A 23583-nucleotide genomic window follows, 5' to 3' on the forward strand; every position below is an offset into this window, starting at 1 on the left:
TTCGGATGATCGGTGGAAGGCGAAGGTGTGACCGTACACTTCCTTGATTTATGATTATGATTTATGGGAACTTTGATATGATACTATTTTGAAAACGAATTGTAATAACTTAATGATTTTTAAATGTTTTAAAAAGTTTTAAATTGACTTGAATTTTAATGGATGTTACATAAATAATGACTTTAGGGTTCAATAATAACACAATCATGCATTAGTCACATGTTTGATCGAGTTGTCATCAATCAATACAGTCGAATGATGTCGAGTTTCATCACGACTGAATCATGCCCAATTAATAGATTACACGTGGTTCCATCGTGTATCGGTTTATCAAATCGAATTCGGATTCAATTAATCCGTTCGGGTTTTAAAACATTAAACACATTATAATTTGGCCACAATCAAACCCTAATATGCACCCACAAAGTTCCTACATTTCAAACCCTAAAATTTCCCTTCAATCTGCACAAAACTCCCATGTCTCTTGATAAGGCCGTTGAAAGGGGAAATGAGTCATCGGCCCCTATGTCGACGGCAGTTGCTGCCGTGACCAACGGTAATGGTAACGGAACTGGTGCAGCGCCGTCTAACGCCAGCTACCGTCTCCGATTGAACCCTAATCAAGACCACAAGGCGGAAAACTACGACGATCTAGGGTTGGAGTTCACTCCCCTGCTTTTCAGTTCTCTGGAGCGATACTTGCCTCCAAATCTCTTGAATGTTTCGCGAGACACAAAGTATAAGTACATGCGGGACATTCTGCGTCGTTATTCGACTGAAGGAGAGCGTACTCGAGTAAGCATATGCATTAAACATCGCTTTATGCTGCATTGCTTGCATAAATTTGAATTTTCAAGACTAAATTGCATATGTGTAGAATATTACACACGAATTTTGCATTTTGTTGGATATTTAGAGGATCTGAAGGAATCGTTAATCATCTTTTCCATTGCTTCATTTCAACAGGACCAGAAGCACAGAGAGTACAGGCAAAAGATCATATCCAATTACCAGGTAAATTTCATCTTGAGTGGAAGTGGAAGGTTCTTTTTGTTTACATCTATCAAAATCAAACTGTGACATTTTGATTTTCTTGTCAGCCTCTGTACAGAGAACTTTATACATTGAATCCTTCAAGTTTTTTTGTCCAATCCTTTTGGAAGGCATTTGGTGCGAATGATAAGAACAGAGACGAAAGTATCAGAAGCATAATGTCTGAACCTGCTCCAGGAGTGTATACATTCGATATGCTTCAGCCACGTTTCTGTGATATGTTGCTAAGTGAGGTATTAATTTGTTATCATAATCCTGTGATTGGGTAAAACTTATCTCGGACATTTTCTTATCAGGTTGTGATTGCTGCCTTAGGTAGAAAATTTTGAAAAATGGGTCCATGAAACAAAATTCAGAATCATGCGACCCAATACCATGAACAAATATGGTGCTGTTCTTGATGACTTTGGCATGGAATCCATGCTTGAGAAGCTTATGGAAGAGTTCATACGCCATATCTCAAAAAGTAAGTTTTAAAAAAAAAAAAAAAAAAAAAGTGTAGAAGAATTGTTTCAAGATCTCTGTTATTAAATCTGTTTCTGGTTTTGAAATCATATGCAGTTTTCTTCCTTGATGTTGGAGGGTATTCTCTTGATTCCCATCATGGATTTGTAGTTGAATATGGAATGGATAGAGATGTTGAACTGGGTATGTATATATGTTTTTTATTTTAAATAATGATTTGATTTGATTTGATTTAAAACTTGTAATTAATATATATATATATATATATATATATATATATATATATATATATATATATATATATGTTTGTTTATTTTTTAGGGTTCCATGTGGATGACTCTGAGGTAACTTTGAATGTATGCTTGGGGAAGCATTTTACTGGTGGGGAGTTGTTTTTTAGAGGTGTTCGATGTGAGAAACATGTGAATACTGAAACACATCCTGAGGTATGTTTATAAATTTTCGTTGTAATATTATATAAATAAAAATTCATTTTCATGTTTATTTATATATATATTTTACAGGAAATTTATGATCATGCACATCTACCTGGACGTGCGATTATTCATCGTGGTCGACATCGACATGGTGCAAGAGCCACCACATCAGGCCATAGAATGAATTTACTGCTGTGGTGCAGAAGGTATTAATTAAGTTTTCAACTTTTGAATATTATATGTGACCAATTTTTAATTAATTTTATTTTTGTTTTTTATTTTGCAGTTCTGTGTTTAGAGAGTTGAGGAAACATCAAAAGGAGTATTTGAATTGGTGTGGGGAGTGCAAAAGGGAGAAGCAAGCAAGGCTTCAGCAGTCTGTGACTGCGAAGAAAATGGTATATATATTATTTATGTTTGGTTGTGTTTAGTCCCTTCTAGAAGATTCTGGAAACTGATGGAATGTTTGTTTTGATTGTTTGATGTTGTTATTTAGGAGTTGCTTGTGAGTCAAGGAGATGGTGGGGCTTTTAATCTTCGTTAGAATGATGATGATGATGAATGTGGTTTGTTTTTTGGGGTGTTGTAAATTCAGGTCTCTTTTTTTCAGTTGGACTACATGTTCTGCCCTTTGGACTTTGATCTAAAATGGCGGAATGTTGTTTATTACAACTTAACTTAACTTAGATTTTGTGCTTTTTGTTGTGATTGAATGTTGTTTGTTAGAAGGTGAAATATGTATGTTTTGTTCTTATAAAGCTTCTGCTCTGTCTCTTTTTTAAAGGCTAAGGGGTACTTATAGGACAACTCTTTTTAAACCAAACATGACTGATTGATATTAGATAGATAGACTGGACTCGATTAAAACTAGGTTTCATTAGTTTTAGAATGATTAGTGAATAGTGAGTAAAAGATAGATTTTGAAAAACTAATGATTAGAATTATGAAATTTCCTACTTGTTTACCATATAATGACATTTATGCTATACTTATTTTTTTTACCATTATTATCTTATAAGGAAAATTATTTAATAAATAAATACATGTGGGTCCCACCATCACAAACCCACTCTCCTAAATCCCTAATCCTTAAGGCTGAAGGAGAGTGACTTTAAGCTCGTTGAGCTCCACCTCACCTCCAACAAGGAAGAAAGGGAGGAAGAAGGGAGTAGACCTGACAAAACATGACACGACACAAAAATCCGACATGAAATTAGCGGGTTAGGGTCAAAGATTTTGACACGTTTATGTAAACGGGTTGACACGACACGATAATTAAACGGGTAGGGTTAGGGTCAAGACTTTCAACTCGAAGATGACTCGAATATGACCCGTTTAATTATATATTATTTATTATAAATTTCATATTTTTATAAATATATTATATGTTATAGACTTGTAGTTGGCCAAACTCAAGAATTAAAAATAATATTTAAATTTTCAAAGTTACTTAATTTTACTCATCCTCACCACTTATCCCCTTCGCTTCCCAACTTTAACTCTTTTCATTTTTGCCTTCTAAATTTACTAAATTTTTTGTCATTCCATCTCCTAACTCCGATGTTTCACTTTTTCATTTTTGCATCCATAACTTCTACTTTCCAACCTTTAAAATGTTTCAAGCAGACATGACACAACATATTTTACAAGGTCTAAACCTTAACCCGAAACTTGACACGAAACCGACACGAAAATAAACGGGTTGACACGACACGACACGATAATTAAACGGGTCGAGTTAGGGTCAAGTCCTTTCAACCCGTTTAATGTCTTGACACGACACGAACCCGACACGACACGACACGTTTGCCAGGTCTAGAAGGGAGGAAAAAGAAGAGAGACTCGATTTGTCATTGCCAAGTTTCCCTTTCGAACTCGACATGACTAGTTCAGGGTCTGCAGTTCGTCGGGTCCATGTCACCGTTGCCGATGGTGTACTAAATCCACTCAGTGCAACCTAATAGATTTTGTCATCACTTACCCTGTCTCTTCTCGCCGCCCCCACCTTTCTTTTAGTTTAAAAGATTAAATCGTTTTAAAACACTTAGTATTCTTTTAAAATCATAATTTGCAGGAAAAAAAATATGATCTCATAGTATTAGTCATTAATAAGTTTCCAAACAAAAGTTTTAAATGACATTTTAAATGTCCAAGCCCTCGTCTAAGATCTTCAATCTTCCCTCTTTTCTAAATACATATCAAAAATTCAAAATATATAGTTTAGGGACTGAGAATACCTACTAAGTAATATATGGATTCGTCATCTTTAAAGTCAAAAAATTGACACATTCCTTACACCGATGAGAATCCCGAAAATCATTTTTAAAATCATGTTAGTAAATGATAAAGAATCTCTTTTATGGAATGGAATACATTCCTAAACTTGTAAAAATTCTTAAGTCCAACCCTAAACCCATATACTATATTGGGTATTCAATCATAAACATAAACCCAAAAAACCAAAATATTTAACCTCCATCAGAGGAAGAACATGTAACTAGCAATCCTAACACCAACAACACTAACCAAACCCATAAAACCTGTCATTTTGTTCATCTTCGACTTGATCGCCATAAAATTAGTTGTCACCTTCACATAAGCAGCTTATAGGAGTAGAAATGGTTCTTCATATCGTCCAAACATGTTGGAAACATCAATGTGACCAACCTTAAGATCATCCACCTTTAGCTCAAGCATGTGTGCAACAACTTATTTCCTAATAAGTGACATCTCTAACTGCGTTTGTAGTATGGTAATCTACATGTCTTGTAAACGGAAGCCATTGGAAGCATTGCCATTCAGATGGTGCTTGTAGTTGAACGACCAATTGTGAGTAAGTGAAGAAACAATTGACATTTTTCAAGAGATTAGGGTATGGATGTTTTTAGGGAAATTGTGGTAATAATGTTTGGAAATTTGACCATTTTAAGGCACAAAGGACATTATATAGGGAGAACAATCACACGTGTGGGGCCTACACATCCTTAATACGCAGAAGACTAAACCGACGTCGTTTCTTCCATACAGCATCTACGTCAATGCTAATGTGGCTACTTAAACCGGCTAAATTAGGTTTTGGTGACTAAAAAGATAGGTCACTTCTGACCTTATGTCCCTATAAAGCCAAAATTTTCCTTACTAACTATTACAAGCACATGAACCAAACATCATCATCATCATCATCATCATCATCATCATCATTGTAGCACCTGTTTCCTGGTATGTATTTTATTTAAGTAATGTTGCATTTTTGGCCTGGGACTCGGCGAGTTGAAGGCCCAACTCGCCGAGTAGAAGCGGGATGAGACGCGGGATTTAAGTGATGGACTCGTCGAGTCGGGTCCCGGACTCGACGAGTAGGCTCTGTCTGGACAAAACCCTAATCTGAGGGTTTGCACCCTATTTAAACAACCTTATACAGCCTCCATTGTCCCTTTATGCTCCCAGAAACCCTCTATAGAAAACCCTAGCCGTTGTTGAAGCAATCTAAGCCATTTTGGTGGATTTTGGTGTTGATAGTCTTAAGAAGGAAGGAGAAAGGCTTGAGGAAACAAGAGGAGACCAGAGGGGTTCGAGTTTGTGCTTCATTTTCAGTCCTCAAAAGGTATAAAGTTGCTAACTTGCTTGTTCATTTGCTAGATCCCATTTTGTGGAGATTTAGGGCTTTTATAAACCATTCTAGGTAGCCAACCATGAATGCAAGCGTGGTTGGGGACAAGGCTTCGGATCTAGGTCCTTAAAGGGGTCACAAGGCAGAAAGTGGGTGCTTTTACACCCAAGAAAGACTCCATGCAACCCAAGAGCTTGTTTTAGGACCTTTTGGACTCAAAGTCCCATGCATGCACGTAAAGTTTGTAACTTTGCGTGCTAGAACGATTGTAGGAGCCCAGATCTATCTTTTGGTCATGAGTTGTACATCAGAAATCGAGGATTTAGGGTGTGGACGTTACCGACTCGGCGAGTCCGTTCTTGGGACTCGGCGAGTCCAAGGCTTTGAGTCCCATATCTGTTGGGGGTCAAAAGGACTCAGTTGGGTGTCAGTAGGGTTGTAGCAGGACAGAAAGAGTGACCCAACGCATTGGACTTCATTTTAGACCTGGAGTTCATGGGACTCGACGAGTGCTAGAACAGACTCGGCGAGTCCAAGGCAATCTCCCAACCCTTGAAGATGAACTCGACGAGTTGTTCATACAACTCGGCGAGTCGAGGACAGGACGTGTTCTTAGGATGAAGACGGACTCGACGAGTGTTCATACCGCTCGGCGAGTCGGATGAAGGTTCATCTGAGGTTGTGTTAGAAGGAGAACTCGTCGAGTCGTAACTAAACTCGACGAGTAGGGACGTGGAGGAGGACAGTTGAAGAGATAGGGACTCGACGAGTTGACGACCCAACTCGGCGAGTCGGGTCAACTGGAAGTTGACTTTGACCTTGACTTTGACTTTGACTTGGACTTGGTCTGGGGTAAAATAGTCATTTTACCCTAAGGGTAGATATCAGGATTCTGATTAAGTGTTTTGTAGGGATTATAGCCGGAGGACTTCCGGAGCAGCAGCGGTCAGAGATTCCCCGCACAGATATTCAGCAGCTACTCGTTTGAGGTGAGTTACCTCCCAGTAGCGGTGGGTCTACGGCCACAATGTCGGCCCACCAGTAGGAGTTGTATGTTAGGTTGATTGTCTTTGTGATATCATCTAGTTTTGCTACTACCTGATATGTTATATGCTGGCATGATATGTAATATGTGATAGTAGTAGAGTTCGGTTGTTAGGACCGAAGGGTAGGTCAGACACCCCAGATATGTCTGACAGTATGTGATGATATGTTTATATGCTGGCATGATATGTTATATGTGATAGTGGTAGTAGGAGGGGAATAGTCCCCAAGTTCGGTTGTTAGGACCTACGGGTAGGTCAGCACCCCAGAATGGCTTGACATGGGTAGGTCAGCACCCCAGAATGGCTTGACACGGGTAGGTCGGCACCCCAGAATGGCCGTATCGGGTAGGTCGGGCACCCCAGAATTGCCCGACAGTATGTATGTTATGTGTTCGTATGGTATGTGGTACGATGGGGGAGCTCACTAAGCTTTGTGCTTACAGTTTTCAGTTTTGTTTCAGGTACCTCTTCATCGAAGGGGAAGGAGCCGGCGCGGTAGCTGCACATCATACACACACCCCAGATTCCGCATTATGAGTTTCCTTGGGACTGTGCTCGGACATTATCACTATTTATGATTTGGATTTTCAGACATTATACATAGTTTTATGAGATGTTATGATTTGACAATGTTTTCCTCCGAATGTTTTAATTAAAGTAATTTATAAAAAAATGAAATTTTTGGGCGTGAAAATTGGGCTGTTACAAGTTGGTATCAGAGCCCTGGTTTGAGGGATTCGGACGCACCTTCGGGAGTGTCTGGACTCAAATCGAGGGACTAAAAGATTTTTTTTACAAAAGAAAATGATTTTCTAAAGGTTAAGATAAAGAGTTTGAAAAAGAACGAAGTGTGTGATGTGCGCGACCGGCCGAGCTCAAGTAAGTATTCCCCAAAGTACCCATACAAGTTTATGTTATGATTATCAGTTTCAGTTTCAGTAGAACAGCATGCTAGATTAGGACTAAGGATCTAGGAAGGATGCCTTATGTGCCTATTGTATGAGTACCAGCTTATTGAGAACTGCATGCTAGTACAGATTATTCAGTATGATAGCCAGAATAGTATATACTTGATTATGTGTACTCAATGCCCGAATGCTGTTTGCTTTGTGCTTTTAGGAGTTCTAGTTGTCTTTCACTAACTAGTAAACGAATATGTTAAGTTACATATTGCAAGGACTAAATAATTTCAGAAGGTTGGGTCTAGCTCTATTTCGCAGCTCTTGTTTGAGTCCAACCGTTGTAGGGTAGGATCTCTCATTCGAAGAACTATCTAGTCTGAGTAATATGTAATAGTATTCGGGAGCTAGTTAGGGGAAGAAAGCAGGGACTTCTTATGCAGCTGATGGCGGAGAGTGGGTTGGTGATTACCTAGGGCAAGCCTAGGATGAGATTAGCATGAGATCAGCAGTAGTAGTAGAAGGGACTTGGTGGAGTCGAGGCGGTTCTTGAGGAAAGTACGGATAGATGTGGAAGGTAGTACGGGCCCGTACTACTGAAAGCAGAGGATCCGTACTTGAATCGAGGAAGGCTGAGGCAAGACCAGGGAACTTGTGATGGGTGTGATCCCTCTAGATGTATCAGTATCACTGACGATCGTCATTATGTATTGCAGAATGGTGATGCTACGTCCGAGGCCAGCAGTTGGCAGTTCATGAGAGGGATCGGGTTCGGGCTCAGGTTCCGAACCAGTGGATGAGAGGCTACGCGAGTTTATCGCGTCCGAGATCACTAGAGGCATCCTTGATGCGACCCCGATTATCTTTGGGTCGGTCAAGGAGGGGATCGTGGAGTTGATGGAGGAACGCCTCCGAGCATTCAGGAGCGACATGGCGACCAGCCAGTCGGTATCTCGCACACTGTCCTTTAACGACTTCAGGGGCAGTGGTGCGCCGGATTTCCATGGGGCGAAGGACCCCATTGCTGCTAGACGATGGATCGCAAACATCGAGTCTGCGCAGTTGACCAGCTTCTGCCCCGAGGGGTACGATTTGCAGCAGGGTGTTTGAGGGACCGGGCTAGGGATTGGTGGGAGTCGGTTGGTGACTCTCTGGGAGCCTCGGCTGTGGAGGCTATGACATGGTCGGACTTTGTGACTCGGTTCAGAGCGGAGTTTGCACCAGCAGTGGAGCTCCAGCAGTTGGCGAGGGAGTTCTTAGATATGAGACAGACTACTGAGACTGTGGCAGAGATCACCGCCAAGTTCCGGGAGAGGGCGTTGCTAGTGCCCCAGTATGCGGGAGATGAGGACATGAGGAGGACCCGCTACCACGACATGCTGCGAGCTGACATTCGGGAGCATGTTAGTTTTTCAACTTGCCCTACCCTGGACTCCATGATTGCCAGGGCAAGGGAGAGGGAGATTGATCTGGAGCACATCCGGAAGAGAAAGGTAGATGATGGGCAGGTGACTGGGGCTTCGGAGAAGAAGCCCAAGGGATCAGATGGTAGGCCGAAAGGCCAGTCAGGACAGGGCCGTTGCAGGAAATGCGGCAGGCCGCACGAGGGAGCATTTAGGTTGGGATCGTCGGGCTGCTACAAATGCGACAAGACGGGGCATTTCAGTAAGGATTGTACCGCCCCTGCACCCACTTTTTAGACATCAGAGTTGCTGTGTTTCCACTGCAACCAGAGGGGCCACAAGAAGGCCAATTGCCCCCAGTTGACAGCAGCAGCAGCGCCAGTGAAGGCGCCAGCTCCAGCGACCCTGCGGATTACTGATGGCCGACAGGGCAAGGCGGAGGCTCCAGTGGTGAGGAGCCGGGCCTTCCAGTTGACTACCGAGGAGGCACGCGCCGCACCCGATGTGGTGACGAGTATGATTCTTTCCCTCTGATTTATTTATATGATGTTTATGATATTGATATGTGCTCTGTTTAGGATCGTTCCATGTGAACGGTATCCCAGTTCAAGTATTGTTTGATTCGGGTGCTACCCGATCGTTTGTTTCTCTTGCACTCAGCAAGAGGTTTCCCGAGTCTTCGGGCATGTTGGATTGCCCTCTAGAGGTAGAGATTGCCGATGATCGATCGGTGCGAGGCTGCGAGCATCGGCGGTATTCCGAGATTGTGTGCTGAGATTATTCGAGGAGCGCTACCTGGTGGATCTGGTTCCCATACCTTTACGGGGGAACAAGGTTATTATCGGCATGGATTGGCTAAGCCCCAATGGGGCGGTGATCGACTGCGCGCAGCAGTTGGTGCGGATCAGGACCCCAAGTGGGGGAGAGCTGGTGATTCAGGGCGAGAGGCCACAGCGAGGACCAGCTTTATGTTCGGCGGCGAGGGCTAGGCGTTACCTTCAGCAGGGTTGCGCAGGATATGTCGCCTATGTCATGGACACCCGAGAGGCGGGTAAGACGTCAGTGAGCGATGTTCCGGTGGTGTGAGACTACGCAGATGTGTTCCGGAGGAGCTTCCTGGGATTCCCCCGGAGCGTCAGGTGGAGTTCAGGATCGATTTGGTTCCTGGTGCGGCCCCGATTGCCAAGGCGTCGTACCGGTTGGTTCCTCCCGAGATACAGGAGTTGTCTACGCAGCTGCAGGAGCTGCTAGACAAGGGATTTATCAGGCCGAGTAGTTCACCTTGGGGAGCCTCGATCCTGTTTGTCAAGAAGAAGGATGGGTCGCACCGTATGTGCATAGACTACCGGGAGCTGAACAAGGTAACGGTGAAGAACCGTTACCCACTCCCGAGGATTGACGACCTCTTTGACCAGCTGCAGGGAGCATCTTGGTTTTCCAAGATTGATTTGCGCTCAGGTTACCATCAGATGAGGGTCAGAGAGGAGGATGTGCAGAAGACGGCGTTTCAGACTCGCTATGGTCATTACGAGTTCGTGGTGATGCCCTTTGGGCTCACCAATGCTCCTGCCGCGTTCATGGATCTCATGAACCGCGTATGTAGACCGATGTTGGATCGGTCCGTGATAGTATTTATTGACGACATCTTGGTCTATTCCAAGACGCAGGAGCAGCATGAGGAGCATCTGCGAGAGGTTTTGGATACTCTGAGGAGAGAGAGCATGTACGCTAAGTTCTCCAAGTGTGAGTTCTGGTTGCGCGAGGTGCAGTTTCTTGGGCACCTTGTCAACCAGAACGGTATTCTGGTCGACCCGGCCAAGGTGGAGGCCGTGATGAGATGGGAGGTTCCGAAGTCTCCATCTGAGATTCGGAGTTTCCTGGGATTAGCCGGCTACTATCGGAGATTCATCCAGGATTTCTCCAAGATAGTCGTACCCTTGACGCGGCTGACGAAGAAGGCCGTAGTCTTTCGTTGAGGGCTTTAGCAGCAGGCAGCGTTTGAGACACTGAGGCAGAGGTTATGCGAGGCGCCGATCTTAGCCCTGCCAGAGGGCGTAGAGGATTTTGTTGTGTACTGCGACACGTCTATATCAGGTTTAGGCGCTGTATTGATGCAGAGAGGGCATGTCATCGCCTTCGCTTCGAGGCAGCTGAAGCCTCACGAGGCGAACTACCCGACGCATGATTTGGAGTTGGGGGCTGTTGTATTCGCCCTCAAGATTTGGCGTCATTACCTCTATGGGGTCCGTTGTACCATTTACACGAACCATAAGAGCCTGATGTATCTCATGGACCAGCCAAATCTAAATATGAGGCAGTGTCGGTGGCTTGATGTGGTAAAGGATTATGATTGTGAGATCCTTTACCACCCAGGGAAGACCAACGTGGTGGCCGATGCGCTTAGCCGCAAGACGGCGCCGATCAGAGATATCTGCATGCGGATGACAGTAGTGACCCCGTTATTGGAGCAGATCTGAGAGGCCCAACAGGAGGCTATGAAGGAGGAACATCAGAAGAGTGAGCGTATAGTGGGTCAGGTTTCCTCCTTCGACTATGACAGCAGGGGATTATTGACATTACACCTCAGGGTGTGGGTTCCATACCTCGGAGGCGTGCGCCAGGTTCTGATAGAGGAGGCGCACAAATCCCGATTCTCCATTTATCCCGGGGCGACGAAGATGTATAGGGATCTTCGTCTTGATTATTGGTGACCCTGCATGAAGCGGGATGTAGCATGGTACGTGGAGCAGTGCTTGACCTGCAGGAAGGTCAAGGCCAAGCACCAGAGGCCACACGGCAAGATGCAGCCGTTGGATATTCCCCTGTGGAAGTGGGAAGATATTACTATGGATTTCATCACCAAGCTTCCCAAGACCGCGCGGGGAGTGGATTCCATATGGGCCATCGTGGATCGGTTGACCAAGAGTGCCCATTTTATACCGATCCAGGAGAGCATATCGGCCGAGAAGCTGGCCGATATTTATATTCGAGAGGTGGTGGCTCGTCACGGGGTGCCGGTCTCCGTGATTTCTGACAGGGACGTTCGGTTCACTTCCAGGTTTTGGAAGAAATTTCACGACGAGTTGGGTACTCGTCTGCATTTCAGCACCTCCTTTCACCCGCAGACGGATGGTCAGAGCGAGCGGACCATCCAGACGCTAGAGGATATGCTGCAGGCATGTGTTTTAGACTTTGGAGGTAGCTGGGATACCTACCTTCCGTTGGCGGAGTTCTCGTATAATAATAACTATCATGCGAGTATCGATCGACCTCCCTTCGAGATGTTGTACGGGAGAAAGTGCAGGACCCCGATATGCTGGGGCGAGGTTGGCCAGAGGGTCATGGGGAGCACCGAAGTGGTGCTCAAGACGACGGAGAGGATTCAGCAGGTCAGGAGCAGACTTCAGACTGCACAAAGTCGGCAGATTAGTTATGCCGATAAGCGTCGATCAGACCTGGAGTTTCAGGTCGGGGATATGGTTCTCCTGAAGGTGTCGCCATGGAAGGGCGTCATCCGATTCAGGAAGCGGGGCAAGTTGGGCCCCAGGTATATTGGACCTTTCAAGGTCATAGCCCGGGTGGGCAAGGTGGCGTATCGGCTGGACCTGCCAGCCGAACTCAGTCAGATTCATAGCACCTTCCACGTCTCCCAGCTACGAAAATGCCTGGTGGACGACTCGGCAGTGGTACCATTAGAGGATATTCAGGTCGATGACAGCCTGAATTACATTGAGCGGCCTGTAGCGATTCTCGACCGGAAGTCGAAGGATCTGAGGAACAAGAGGGTGGAGCTCGTGAAGGTGCAATGGCAGCACCGGAAGGGCTCGGAATGGATCTGGGAGCCAGTGGATGAGATGATGGAGCATTACCTAGAGCTATTCCAGGATCGAGCAGCAGACTTCGAGGACGAAGTCTAAAATAAGTGGGGGAGATTTGTAGTACCTGTTTCCTGGTATGTATTTTATTTAAGTAATGTTGCATTTTTGGCCTGGGACTCGGCGAGTTGAAGGCCCAACTCGCCGAGTAGAAGCGGGATGAGACGCAGGATTTAAGTGATGGACTCGTCGAGTCGAGTCCCGGACTCGACGAGTAGGCTCTGTCTGGACAAAACCCTAATCTGAGGGTTTGCACCCTATTTAAACAACCTTATACAGCCTCCATTGTCCCTTTATGCTCCCAGAAACCCTCTATAGAAAACCCTAGACGTTGTTGAAGCAATCTAAGCCATTTTGGTGGATTTTGGTGTTGATAGTCTTAAGAAGGAAGGAGAAAGGCTTGAGGAAACAAGAGGAGACCAGAGGGGTTCGAGTTTGTGCTTCATTTTCAGTCCTCAGAAGGTATAAAGTTGCTAACTTGCTTGTTCATTTGCTAGATCCCATTTTGTGGAGATTTAGGGCTTTTATAAGCCATTCTAGGTAGCCAACCATGAATGCAAGCGTGGTTGGGGACAAGGCTTCAGATCTAGGTCCTTAAAGGGGTCACAAGGCAGAAAGTGGGTGCTTTTACACCCAAGAAAGACTCCATGCAACCCAAGAGCTTGTTTTAGGACCTTTTGGACTCAAAGTCCCATGCATGCACGTAAAGTTTGTAACTTTACGTGCTAGAACGATTGTAGGAGCCCAGATCTATCTTTTGGTCATGAGTTGTACATCAGAAATTGAGGATTTAGGGTGTGGACGTTACCGACTCGGTGAGTCCGTTCTTGGGACTCGGCGAGTCCAAGGCTTTGAGTCCCATATATGTTGAGGGTCAAAAGGACTCAGTTGGGTGTCAGTAGGGTTGTAGCAGGACAGAAAGAGTGACCCAACGCATTGGACTTCATTTTAGACCTGGAGTTCATGGGACTCGACGAGTGCTAGAACAGACTCGGCGAGTCCAAGGCAATCTCCCAACCCTTGAAGATGAACTCGACGAGTTGTTCATACAACTCGGCGAGTCGAGGACAGGACGTGTTCTTAGGATGAAGACGGACTCGACGAGTGTTCATACCGCTCGGCGAGTCAGATGAAGGTTCATCTGAGGTTGTATTAGAAGGAGAACTCGTCGAGTCGTTGCTAAACTCGACGAGTAGGGACGTGGAGGAGGACAGTTGAAGAGATAGGGACTCGACGAGTTGACGACCCAACTCGGCGAGTCGGGTCAACTGGAAGTTGACTTTGACCTTGACTTTGACTTTGACTTGGACTTGGTCTGGGGTAAAATAGTCATTTTACCCTAAGGGTAGATATCAGGATTCTGATTAAGTGTTTTGTAGGGATTATAGCCGGAGGACTTCCGGAGCAGCAGCGGTCAGAGATTCCCCGCACAGATATTCAGCAGCTACTCGTTTGAGGTGAGTTACCTCCCAGTAGCGGTGGGTCTACGGCCACAATGTCGGCCCACCAGTAGGAGTTGTATGTTAGGTTGATTGTCTTTGTGATATCATCTAGTTTTGCTACTACCTGATATGTTATATGCTGGCATGATATGTAATATGTGATAGTAGTAGAGTTCGGTTGTTAGGACCGAAGGGTAGGTCAGACACCCCAGATATGTCTGACAGTATGTGATGATATGTTTATATGCTGGCATGATATGTTATATGTGATAGTGGTAGTAGGAGGGGAATAGTCCCCAAGTTCGGTTGTTAGGACCGACGGGTAGGTCAGCACCCCAGAATGGCTTGACATGGGTAGGTCAGCACCCCAGAATGGCTTGACACGGGTAGGTCGGCACCCCAGAATGGCCGTATCGGGTAGGTCGGACACCCCAGAATTGCCCGACAGTATGTATGTTATGTGTTCGTATGGTATGTGGTACGATGGGGGAGCTCACTAAGCTTTGTGCTTACAGTTTTCAGTTTTGTTTCAGGTACCTCTTCATCGAAGGGGAAGGAGCCGGCGCGGTAGCTGCACATCATACACACACCCCAGATTCCGCATTATGAGTTTCCTTGGGACTGTGCTCGGACATTATCACTATTTATGATTTGGATTTTCAGACATTATACATAGTTTTATGAGATGTTATGATTTGACAATGTTTTCCTCCGAATGGTTTAATTAAAGTAATTTATAAAAAAATGAAATTTTTGGGCGTGAAAATTGGGTTGTTACAATCATCATCTACCACCAACAAAAAAACCCTAAACCCATATACTATATTGGGTATTCAACCAGAAACACAAACCCAAAGAACAAAAATATTTAGCATACTTGTGACGTCCCGATTTTCAACATAAAATTTTCATTTTTATTTATTCAACTATATTAGAGTATAATTACAATATGCGGAAACAAGGCACGAATGCACGTATGTACTGTCGAACCTTGCCCTTCTCACGAATCAATGAAGCGCCTGAAAAACATTTATAATCAACTAGGTAAGCACGAAGCTTAGTGAGTTCCCTAAAATACCATATACCACAATACATATACATGCATACAAATAATGAGTCACGATCTGCCAATAATATGTGTATCTTAGGCTTACAGCCCAACCATTTTGTCTTCAACACGGGTCTATGTGTACTTACGGCCTACATGTCATTTCGTCAACACGTGGGCCTATAGGATCCCGACCTCTTTGTCATTCCGCTACCATCCCCTAACTAAATATTAATAGACAATTCAAATATCACAACAATTACACACCTAACGACTGCACTTTAGACTCTACTAGCACATGCATATTTATACTTTCTACTCTACCAGTTTCAAGTACATTAACATTTAAGTACATATATATTATACTATCAACTCTACTCTACTAGCTCTCTATCCTAACATACATGGACATATATTTTAATACATAGTATAGTGAGACAACGCACCTAGATAATTACTCAAACGGCTATCAAATATCCTTTGAATGATCTGACTGGTGGTACATATCTATTAGGTATTATCTTATACTATTATATCTTATTAATATCTATGGAAATCTGGTAGAAGTTAGATTCTTCACTAATTCCGAATATACTTTCATGGCTATCAAATAATGATCAGTCACGCAGGACAGTTGGGAGGCAGGACCATTTCGGCATATAACTTTTCTAAAATCCAACAACCAAGCCAACGTGACCATTCTAGACACTTCTCGTATAAGTAGACCAATCAGTGTATTTAACATGAATTAATGACTAATCAGGTACTTATAGGTTCCTAATAATAATAATCATCATATCATACTATATTATAAAGGAAACATTTTTTCTTTCACCACATTCATTTGAAACTCCCATGTATTTTTCCTTTCACCACATTCATTTGAAACTCCCATGACTTTTCAATTTCTTTCTAATAATAATTATAAGTTGGTTAATAATGTTAAATAAATATAAAATCTAAAGTGTAATCATATATAAACTAAATTTCAATATTAAAATAATATATTTACTTCTACTTATAAAGTTATGTTTTTTAACTTTTAACATATTATACTTAATTCATTAGTTTTAATATATTGTTGGTGCAAACCATTATCATTTTATAGATACAATTTTGGAACAATTTGTATAAAATATTTAAATTATTAATTTGAATATAGCATTACAGGGTCAACTTACATATAAATTTTAGTTTAACTTAAACAAGCCAAAGAATATTTTGTAAATAGGTAAAATTGATTAATTATAGTGTCTTTCTAATAATGATTATAAGTTGGTTAGTAAGGTTAAATAAATATCAAACCTAAAGTGTAATCATAAATATACTAAATTTCAATTTTAAAATAATATATTTACTTCTACTTATAAAGTTATGTCTTTAACTTTTAACATATTATATTTAATGTATTAGATTTAATATGTTGTTGTATGTAAACCGTTATCAGTTTAAAGTTACACCTTTTGAACAGTTTGGACAAAATACTTAAATTGTTAATTTAAATATAACATTACAATGTTAACTTAAATATAAATTTCAGTTCCACTTAAAAAACCAAAGAATATTTTGTAAATAGTTAAAAGTGATAGAATGTAGTGATAAATGCAAAAGCTAAATTGTAATATCAATTTAACTAAAATATTTCCTAAAGATATTTTTATAATCATTAAAAGTTTTCAAATAAGTAGCTTAAAATAGCTTACTATAACAATAATTAAAAATAGCTCTATATAAAAGATTATATTGTTATCTTTAAAATCAAAAAACAATGTTTGATGTTTTAAATAATTATAATGATAGAAATTAAAATATTAAACAAATAAATTTTAAAAAATTAATTAACAATAACAACAACTATAAATAACATTAAATCATATATTATATTTAATTTTATTCATGTGTAACTCGCGGATAGAAGTCATTTAAACGATTGAGATTATGCAGTTATAATAGATGTATATATTATCATATAATTCAAAATAATCAATATATTATATCAATTTAGTATACGAATTATTATATCAAATTTAACAACAACGTTATTGCTATATTTAAAAAAAACATATATTTGTAAACACTTCAACTATATAGGTTTCTGCGCAACGCGCAGGCATTCGCCTAGTTATAATTATAAACATAAGCTATCCTAAAAGCCTAGTAAGTGTAGCTTAACTTACAAAGTTTCTAGCAAAAACCGGGAAATTGCCCGGGAATAACTCCGACCTAAGCACTTCAATTTATCCAGGTTCTCAAATACCTCAGAGCCTTGCTAAAGTAACCGGGAACTAGAGAGTATCGGGGCTAGGGGTGAGGGAGGGTTTCTAGAGGATTTGAGGCTGAATATGTGAGAAAATGAGATTAAAACGGAACATATATATATATATATATATATATATATATATATATATATATATATATATATATATATATATATATATATATATATATATATATATATAGGGTCACAGGGGGTGCACCACGCACTCTCTTGAGGCACACCGTGCCTATTGATCGATGCTGCTCCACCCTTTGCGTGCCATGTGTCCTAAATCTGGTGGGACACACCCACCTTCTAGAATACGCGCGCATCGTGCTTACGTACCTGCGCGTGGCGTTTTTCGAAAAACTTATAAAAATCGTATCATCCTCATACGAGCTTCGTTTTCGAAGTTCATTATATCCACGCGTAGCTATCAACAAGTACTACAACTTTCATTTAGAATACTATCACTTTATTTTTAAAGTTATATTTTTAATAGACTTAGACTGTTAAAGTTCGTATAAAAATTATAACTCTTCCATACGAGATCCGTTCTCGACTGTCTTTATATCGACGAAATCATATTCACGAGATCTTCAACTCTCGTTTGCATTATATTAGCTAATACTTAACCGATCTTAATTTTTTATTTCAGTTTTGTGCATTGTAGTATCGAAATTTCGAAAAATCATAACTTCCTCATACGAAGTCATATTTGGACGTTCTCTATAGGCACACTCTCGATTTTATGACTACTACAACTTTTGTTTAGATCACTAAGGCTAATAAGCAACCTATCTCCGATTCACTTTTTACGACATGCCTTGTTGTATAGGGTCGAACACAAATCTTCGAATAATCATAACTTCTCTATACGAAGTCAAATTCGAGTGTTCTATATATTTACGGAAATCGTATTGGCGTTTCCTACATGTTTATGATGATTACTTTGGCTAAAAAGTAATATATTTCTACTTCGAGTTTTATAAACAAATGTTTATATTAAATCGTACTAAAGGGTGAAAACAGGGTGTTACACTACTGTTCTTCTATTAGAGGAAGAACATGTAGTTGACAATCATGACACCAACAAAACTGACCAAACCCATAAAACCTATCACTTTGTTATCATTAAATATATCGTACACGAGTTAGCTAGCATATATGCACAAGTGATACATATCTAGAATACTATCACTAAGACAGTGGTCTATCGTCATCAACATAATTATTTGTCGTGAGACTTTATTGGAGACTCAAGTTTGTACCTATCGTGAGTAGATGTACAACTTCACGAGGAAAATTGTTTCCAAAATATTATAATCTTTTAGTCATAGTCAAAATACTTTTCAAAATATCATTTTTCGTGAATGCACATAGATTACGAACAACAATTATCATAACACATAAGGTATATAAACATAATAGATAAAGTTTAAATCATAAAAATCATTTCTAGTCATACATGGGTTATGCATTCAGTAGTTACTCATCTTAATAGTTTGATATCACACTCCTTTCAATCTTATAATACCACTTAATCACCAACTATTTCATTAAAATCAAATAGTTACAAATAACCAAAATACCCCTACATGGGTTCCTAACTTCTTGATCTAATTTTCAAGTTTTAACCCTTTTTATAAGTCTTTATGGAAGTTTTAAGGCAATCGAAGGTCGAAATCTATGAAAACTGGGGAAAATTGGATTTCACCATGGACATCCAGGGAAACACATGAACCATATTTTTTCCTCTTGGAAAACCCACAGACCGTGGGCCCTCTGTAAACCACCTATAGATGTAGTCGGCGATGAAGATGGAAGAGGGAAGGGATTCAGATCGACAGTGAAAAGGGAAAAAGGACGAGGGATGAGATGTTGTCGATGTCGTGGAATTGAACAAGAAAGAGATTATAACAAGAAAAAGAGAGGAACGTGAGCAGTGAGGTTGGGGGTGGGACCCACATATATTTCTTTATCATTTTTTCTGATAACATAATATTAATAAAAAAAATAATAAATGATATAAATGTCATTTCAGGTCTTGTAATTGTTGGAATCTTAAGTTGAGTAGGACTCGGAGACCAAGTAAACTTGGGGCTTAAACAAGTTGGTTTAAGCTTCCTAATCTTATTCTACAAGTTGGTAGTCTAGGAATATATATATATATATATATATATATATATATATATATATATATATATATACCGAGACATGGACTATGCCTAAAACAATATTGAGTTTCTAGAGTTATATTTTCTCAATAAAATTGGAGAGTTATTCCACTTTGTTTTGTGCTATTTGATTTGAATTGGTATCAGAGCTTGAAAACAAAAAGCTGTGAGATCGGATTTTACTTGTTGACGAGTCAGGTCAACATGTCGAATGCAGGGGGAGATGAAAGAACCGCTCCGGTGACTATGAAAGAAACTGGATCAACCTCAGTTCAATTTCCCATGCTCAATTCTACAAATTACACAGTTTGGTCCCTGCGTATGAAGGTTGTCTTAAGAATTCATAAGGCATGGAGTGTAATTGACCTAGGAACAAAAGAGAATGAAGAGAAAAACTACCTAGCAGTGGGGCTTTTGTATCAGTCAATCCCCGAATCCCTAATTATGCAGATCGGTGATGTGGATTCTGCAAAAGCGCTCTGGGACGGAATCAAGACGAGATACATAGGCACATATCGAGTGAAAGAGGCCTGATTGCAAACCCTAAACGCCGAATTCGATCAGCTGAAGATGATGGAGTTGGAAACCATCGACGCGTACGCTGGAAAGCTGTCCGGTATCGCCTCGAAATCAGCAGCATTAGGAGAGGTTATTGATGAATTGAAGTTAGTCAAGAAGTTCCTCAAAACCTTGCCTTGTTCGAAGTTTATACATATCGTCGCCTCTTTGGAACAGGTGCTCGATTTGATATCTATTGCCTTTGAAGATGTAGTGGGACGACTCAAGGCGTACGAGGAAAGGATCAAAGAAGAGGAGGACGACGGAGGGGGTCAGGTGAGAGTGATGCTCATGAAATCAACGTCGTCTGGTAGTGGTGGATCTTCGAGGTCTCATGGAGGAGTGACAGGGAAGACAAAGGGAAAAGGATCGTCAAGTGGGTTTAATCATGGAGCAAACGGGTCGGATGGATCAGGTGGGCCAAACAAATGGACTAAGAACCGACAAAGCCCAAAGCAGAAAAATCACAGGCCCAATGACTCAAACAAGCCTAATTTTGACCCGAACAAAAATTAAAGTAAAAAGGATCGATCAAATATTATTTGTTACCGTTGTGACAAACCAGGCCATTTCGCGTCTCAATGTCCGCACCAAATTAAAAAAATACAAGAAAGTAATTTTGCCGAATATAACGATACCGACGAGACCGTATTTTAACACGAGACTGTGTTTTTAAACGAAGAAAATGTGATACCGTCTCGATAGGACTCACAAGATAACGATGTGTGGTATTTGGATAACGGGGCGAGCAATCACATGACGGGAAACCGATCTTTTTTCTCCGAACTTGATGAAGGCATAACCGGGAGGGTTAAATTCAGAGATAATTCGTGTGTAAAAATCAAAGGAACAGGTGTTATACTTTTCCAAGGCAAGAGGGGTCAACAAAGGCTGATGACGGAGATCTACTACATACCGGATCTCAAGAACAATATTAGTCTCAGACAAGCAACCGAAGCGGGGTGTGATATTCGAATGAAAGACAACTATTTGACCATGCACGATGCCGATAATTGCTTATTAATGAAAGTACAAAGAACTCCAAACCGCCTTTATAAAATAAAATTACAAATTGGAGTTCCTATTTGTCTTCATTCGAGACTAAGTGAAGATACATGACGATGACATGAATGACTTGGGCACATCAATTTCGAGTCAATGAAAAAGATGTCCAAGAAGGGTCTAGTCAAAGGGTTACCCCAATTTAATCATGAGAATCAACTATGTAAGTCTTGCTTGGTGGGCAAGCAAACAAGAAAGTCGTTCCCGACTATGACAACATACAAAGCAAATCGACCATTGGAACTAGTTCACGGTGATTTATGTGGTCCGATCACACCGACAACCAAGGGTCAAATTCGGTATATTTTTACACTAATTGATGATTTTTCACGATTTATGTGGATTTATCTCATGAAAGAGTGATGCGTTTACACACTTCAAAAAATTTAAAGCTTTGGTGGAGAATGAAATTGGAAAGTCTTTGAAAGTGTGTAACATCCATAAATTTTACGCCAAATTTAAACTTTTAAAATCATAAATAAAAGTCAATTAGTATCGTTTACAAAAATGTTTTCAAATCAATATCCATCAGAGTGTCCCAAAAATATAACATAAGGATGAGGAGCGGTACGGTCACGCCTTCGCCTTGCCATGATCTCCTGAAGTACCTGAAACCATAAACTGAAAACTGTAAGTCCGAGGGCTTAGTGAGCTATCCCCAAAATACCAATACCACACTGACAATGCTATATCAGTAACAATCAATCAATCAACATGTATACTGGCCATCGGCCTCACTGGACCGCCCTACTGGGCCTACAGTCTATCTGAATCTATCCCGAGCCTTCGGCATGACTGGTCCGCCTCGTGGGCCTGCAGTCTCCCCGGACCGCTCATAGGGTATGTTGGCCTTCAGCACAAAGCAGGACCGCCTCAACCCAACCAACAAGCAAATAACCATGTGCGCATAACTATCATATACTGGCATATACAAACATCAAACATATCTATCACACTGATCATCAATCATAGAATCCTCTCGTAACTAGGGTACCGACCTAGCAGGTCACTAACATACCAATCCTTACGGATCATACGAGCATAACATACTGTATACCCTGATTCCGATCTAGCAGATCATAACCACATGTAGCATACCATAGCAATAACAACTAAAGGGCCGGCCTTGGTGTCGTAGACCCTATCGATATAGTGAGGATAACTCACCTTGCAAATGTCGACTCGGAAGATAAACCCCACCTCTCGGATTACTTGACACAGGCTCCACCACCTATGATCATAGTACAATATACTTATAAGTCCTTAACCTTATAAGGTACTCCATAACCCACCAGTCAACCCCTGGTCCAAGTCAAAGTCCTCAGTCAAGGTCAACAGTCCATGTTGACCCCAACTCGCCGAGTACCCTTGGCTACTCGCCGAGTTCCTTGAAGCACAATCCAACTCGCCGAGTCATCGGGGTGACTCGTCGAGTTGCTTCGATTCTCGTTCAAACTTTAAGGCCACCCGTCGAGTTCCCTCCTTGCAACTCGACGGATACACACACATACATATCCTAGGGAAAACTCATCCGACTCGCCGAGTTGTTCTTCAACTCGCTGAGTCTTATGGTAATCTTCATCGGACTCGCCGAGTTGTTCATCCGACTCGCCGAGTCCACGGCCATCTTCATGTGACTCGCCGAGTCAACCTTGCGACTCGCCGAGTCCATTCAGTCCTTTTTCCATACAGACTTGTTTTGAGCCATGCAGCGGCTCCAAATCATAGATCCAAGCTTCTAGGGCATGCTTATCACGTAAAGTTGCAAACTTTACGTGCATGCATGGCCATAAAGGCTCTAAATTCCTATTTTAAGTTCTTAATGGAACTTCATGTTTAAGAGGGACCTTAATCATGACCAAAACTGAAACTTTATGCTTATAGAATCCAAGGAGGGTCCAGATCTGAAGTTACAACCTCAGATCTAGCCCATAGCTCATCTTTCCAACTTAATATCTCATCAAAAACCCTAAAACTCAACCAATAGAAGAGATTCACAAGGAAAAAGGTGATTTGGTTACCTCCAGAAGATGATAACTGAGGTAAGAGTTGATTTCCACACTCTACGTGCTCCAATCTCCTTCTCCTCTAAGCCTTATCCCTCCAAGGATCCTCTCTTCAAGCTTCAAACACACAATGGGCACACACACACACGTATTAGGGTTTTAAGGGGCTCTCAAAGACTGCAAAGAGGCCAAAGGAGGCTGAGGTTCCTTTAAATAGAGGTGCAAACCCCGGGAATTAGGGTTTC

The 23583-nt window shown here is 41.5% G+C and overlaps 1 protein-coding gene across 1 annotated transcript; it reads left to right on the plus strand.

The window, feature by feature from the left end:
* The first annotated feature begins 414 nt into the window (after positions 1 to 414).
* Positions 415 to 2713, plus strand: LOC145103820 (2-oxoglutarate and iron-dependent oxygenase domain-containing protein CP2-like). Its single transcript, XM_079041079.1, has 9 exons — positions 415 to 795; positions 967 to 1014; positions 1101 to 1286; positions 1369 to 1519; positions 1615 to 1701; positions 1840 to 1964; positions 2043 to 2161; positions 2242 to 2353; positions 2452 to 2713. Exons 1-9 carry the CDS (start codon positions 478 to 480, stop codon positions 2497 to 2499), a joined length of 1194 nt encoding a protein of 397 aa, XP_078897205.1. The 5' UTR covers positions 415 to 477; the 3' UTR covers positions 2500 to 2713.
* Positions 2714 to 23583: the final 20870 nt, after the last annotated feature.

This window comes from Lactuca virosa, chromosome 4, assembly GCF_052849685.1.
Source record: "Lactuca virosa cultivar CGN04683 chromosome 4, Lactuca_virosa_CGN04683_v6, whole genome shotgun sequence".
NCBI lineage: Eukaryota > Viridiplantae > Streptophyta > Magnoliopsida > Asterales > Asteraceae > Lactuca > Lactuca virosa.

Coding starts and splice junctions, on each gene's coding strand:
- LOC145103820 (XM_079041079.1), top strand. CDS start 478: ATGTCTCTTGATAAGGCCGTTGAAAGGGGAAATGAGTCATCGGCCCCT. Junction 1,015..1,100: donor AGATCATATCCAATTACCAG/GTAAATTTCATC, acceptor TTTTCTTGTCAG/CCTCTGTACAGAGAACTTTA. Junction 2,162..2,241: donor TTACTGCTGTGGTGCAGAAG/GTATTAATTAAG, acceptor TTTATTTTGCAG/TTCTGTGTTTAGAGAGTTGA.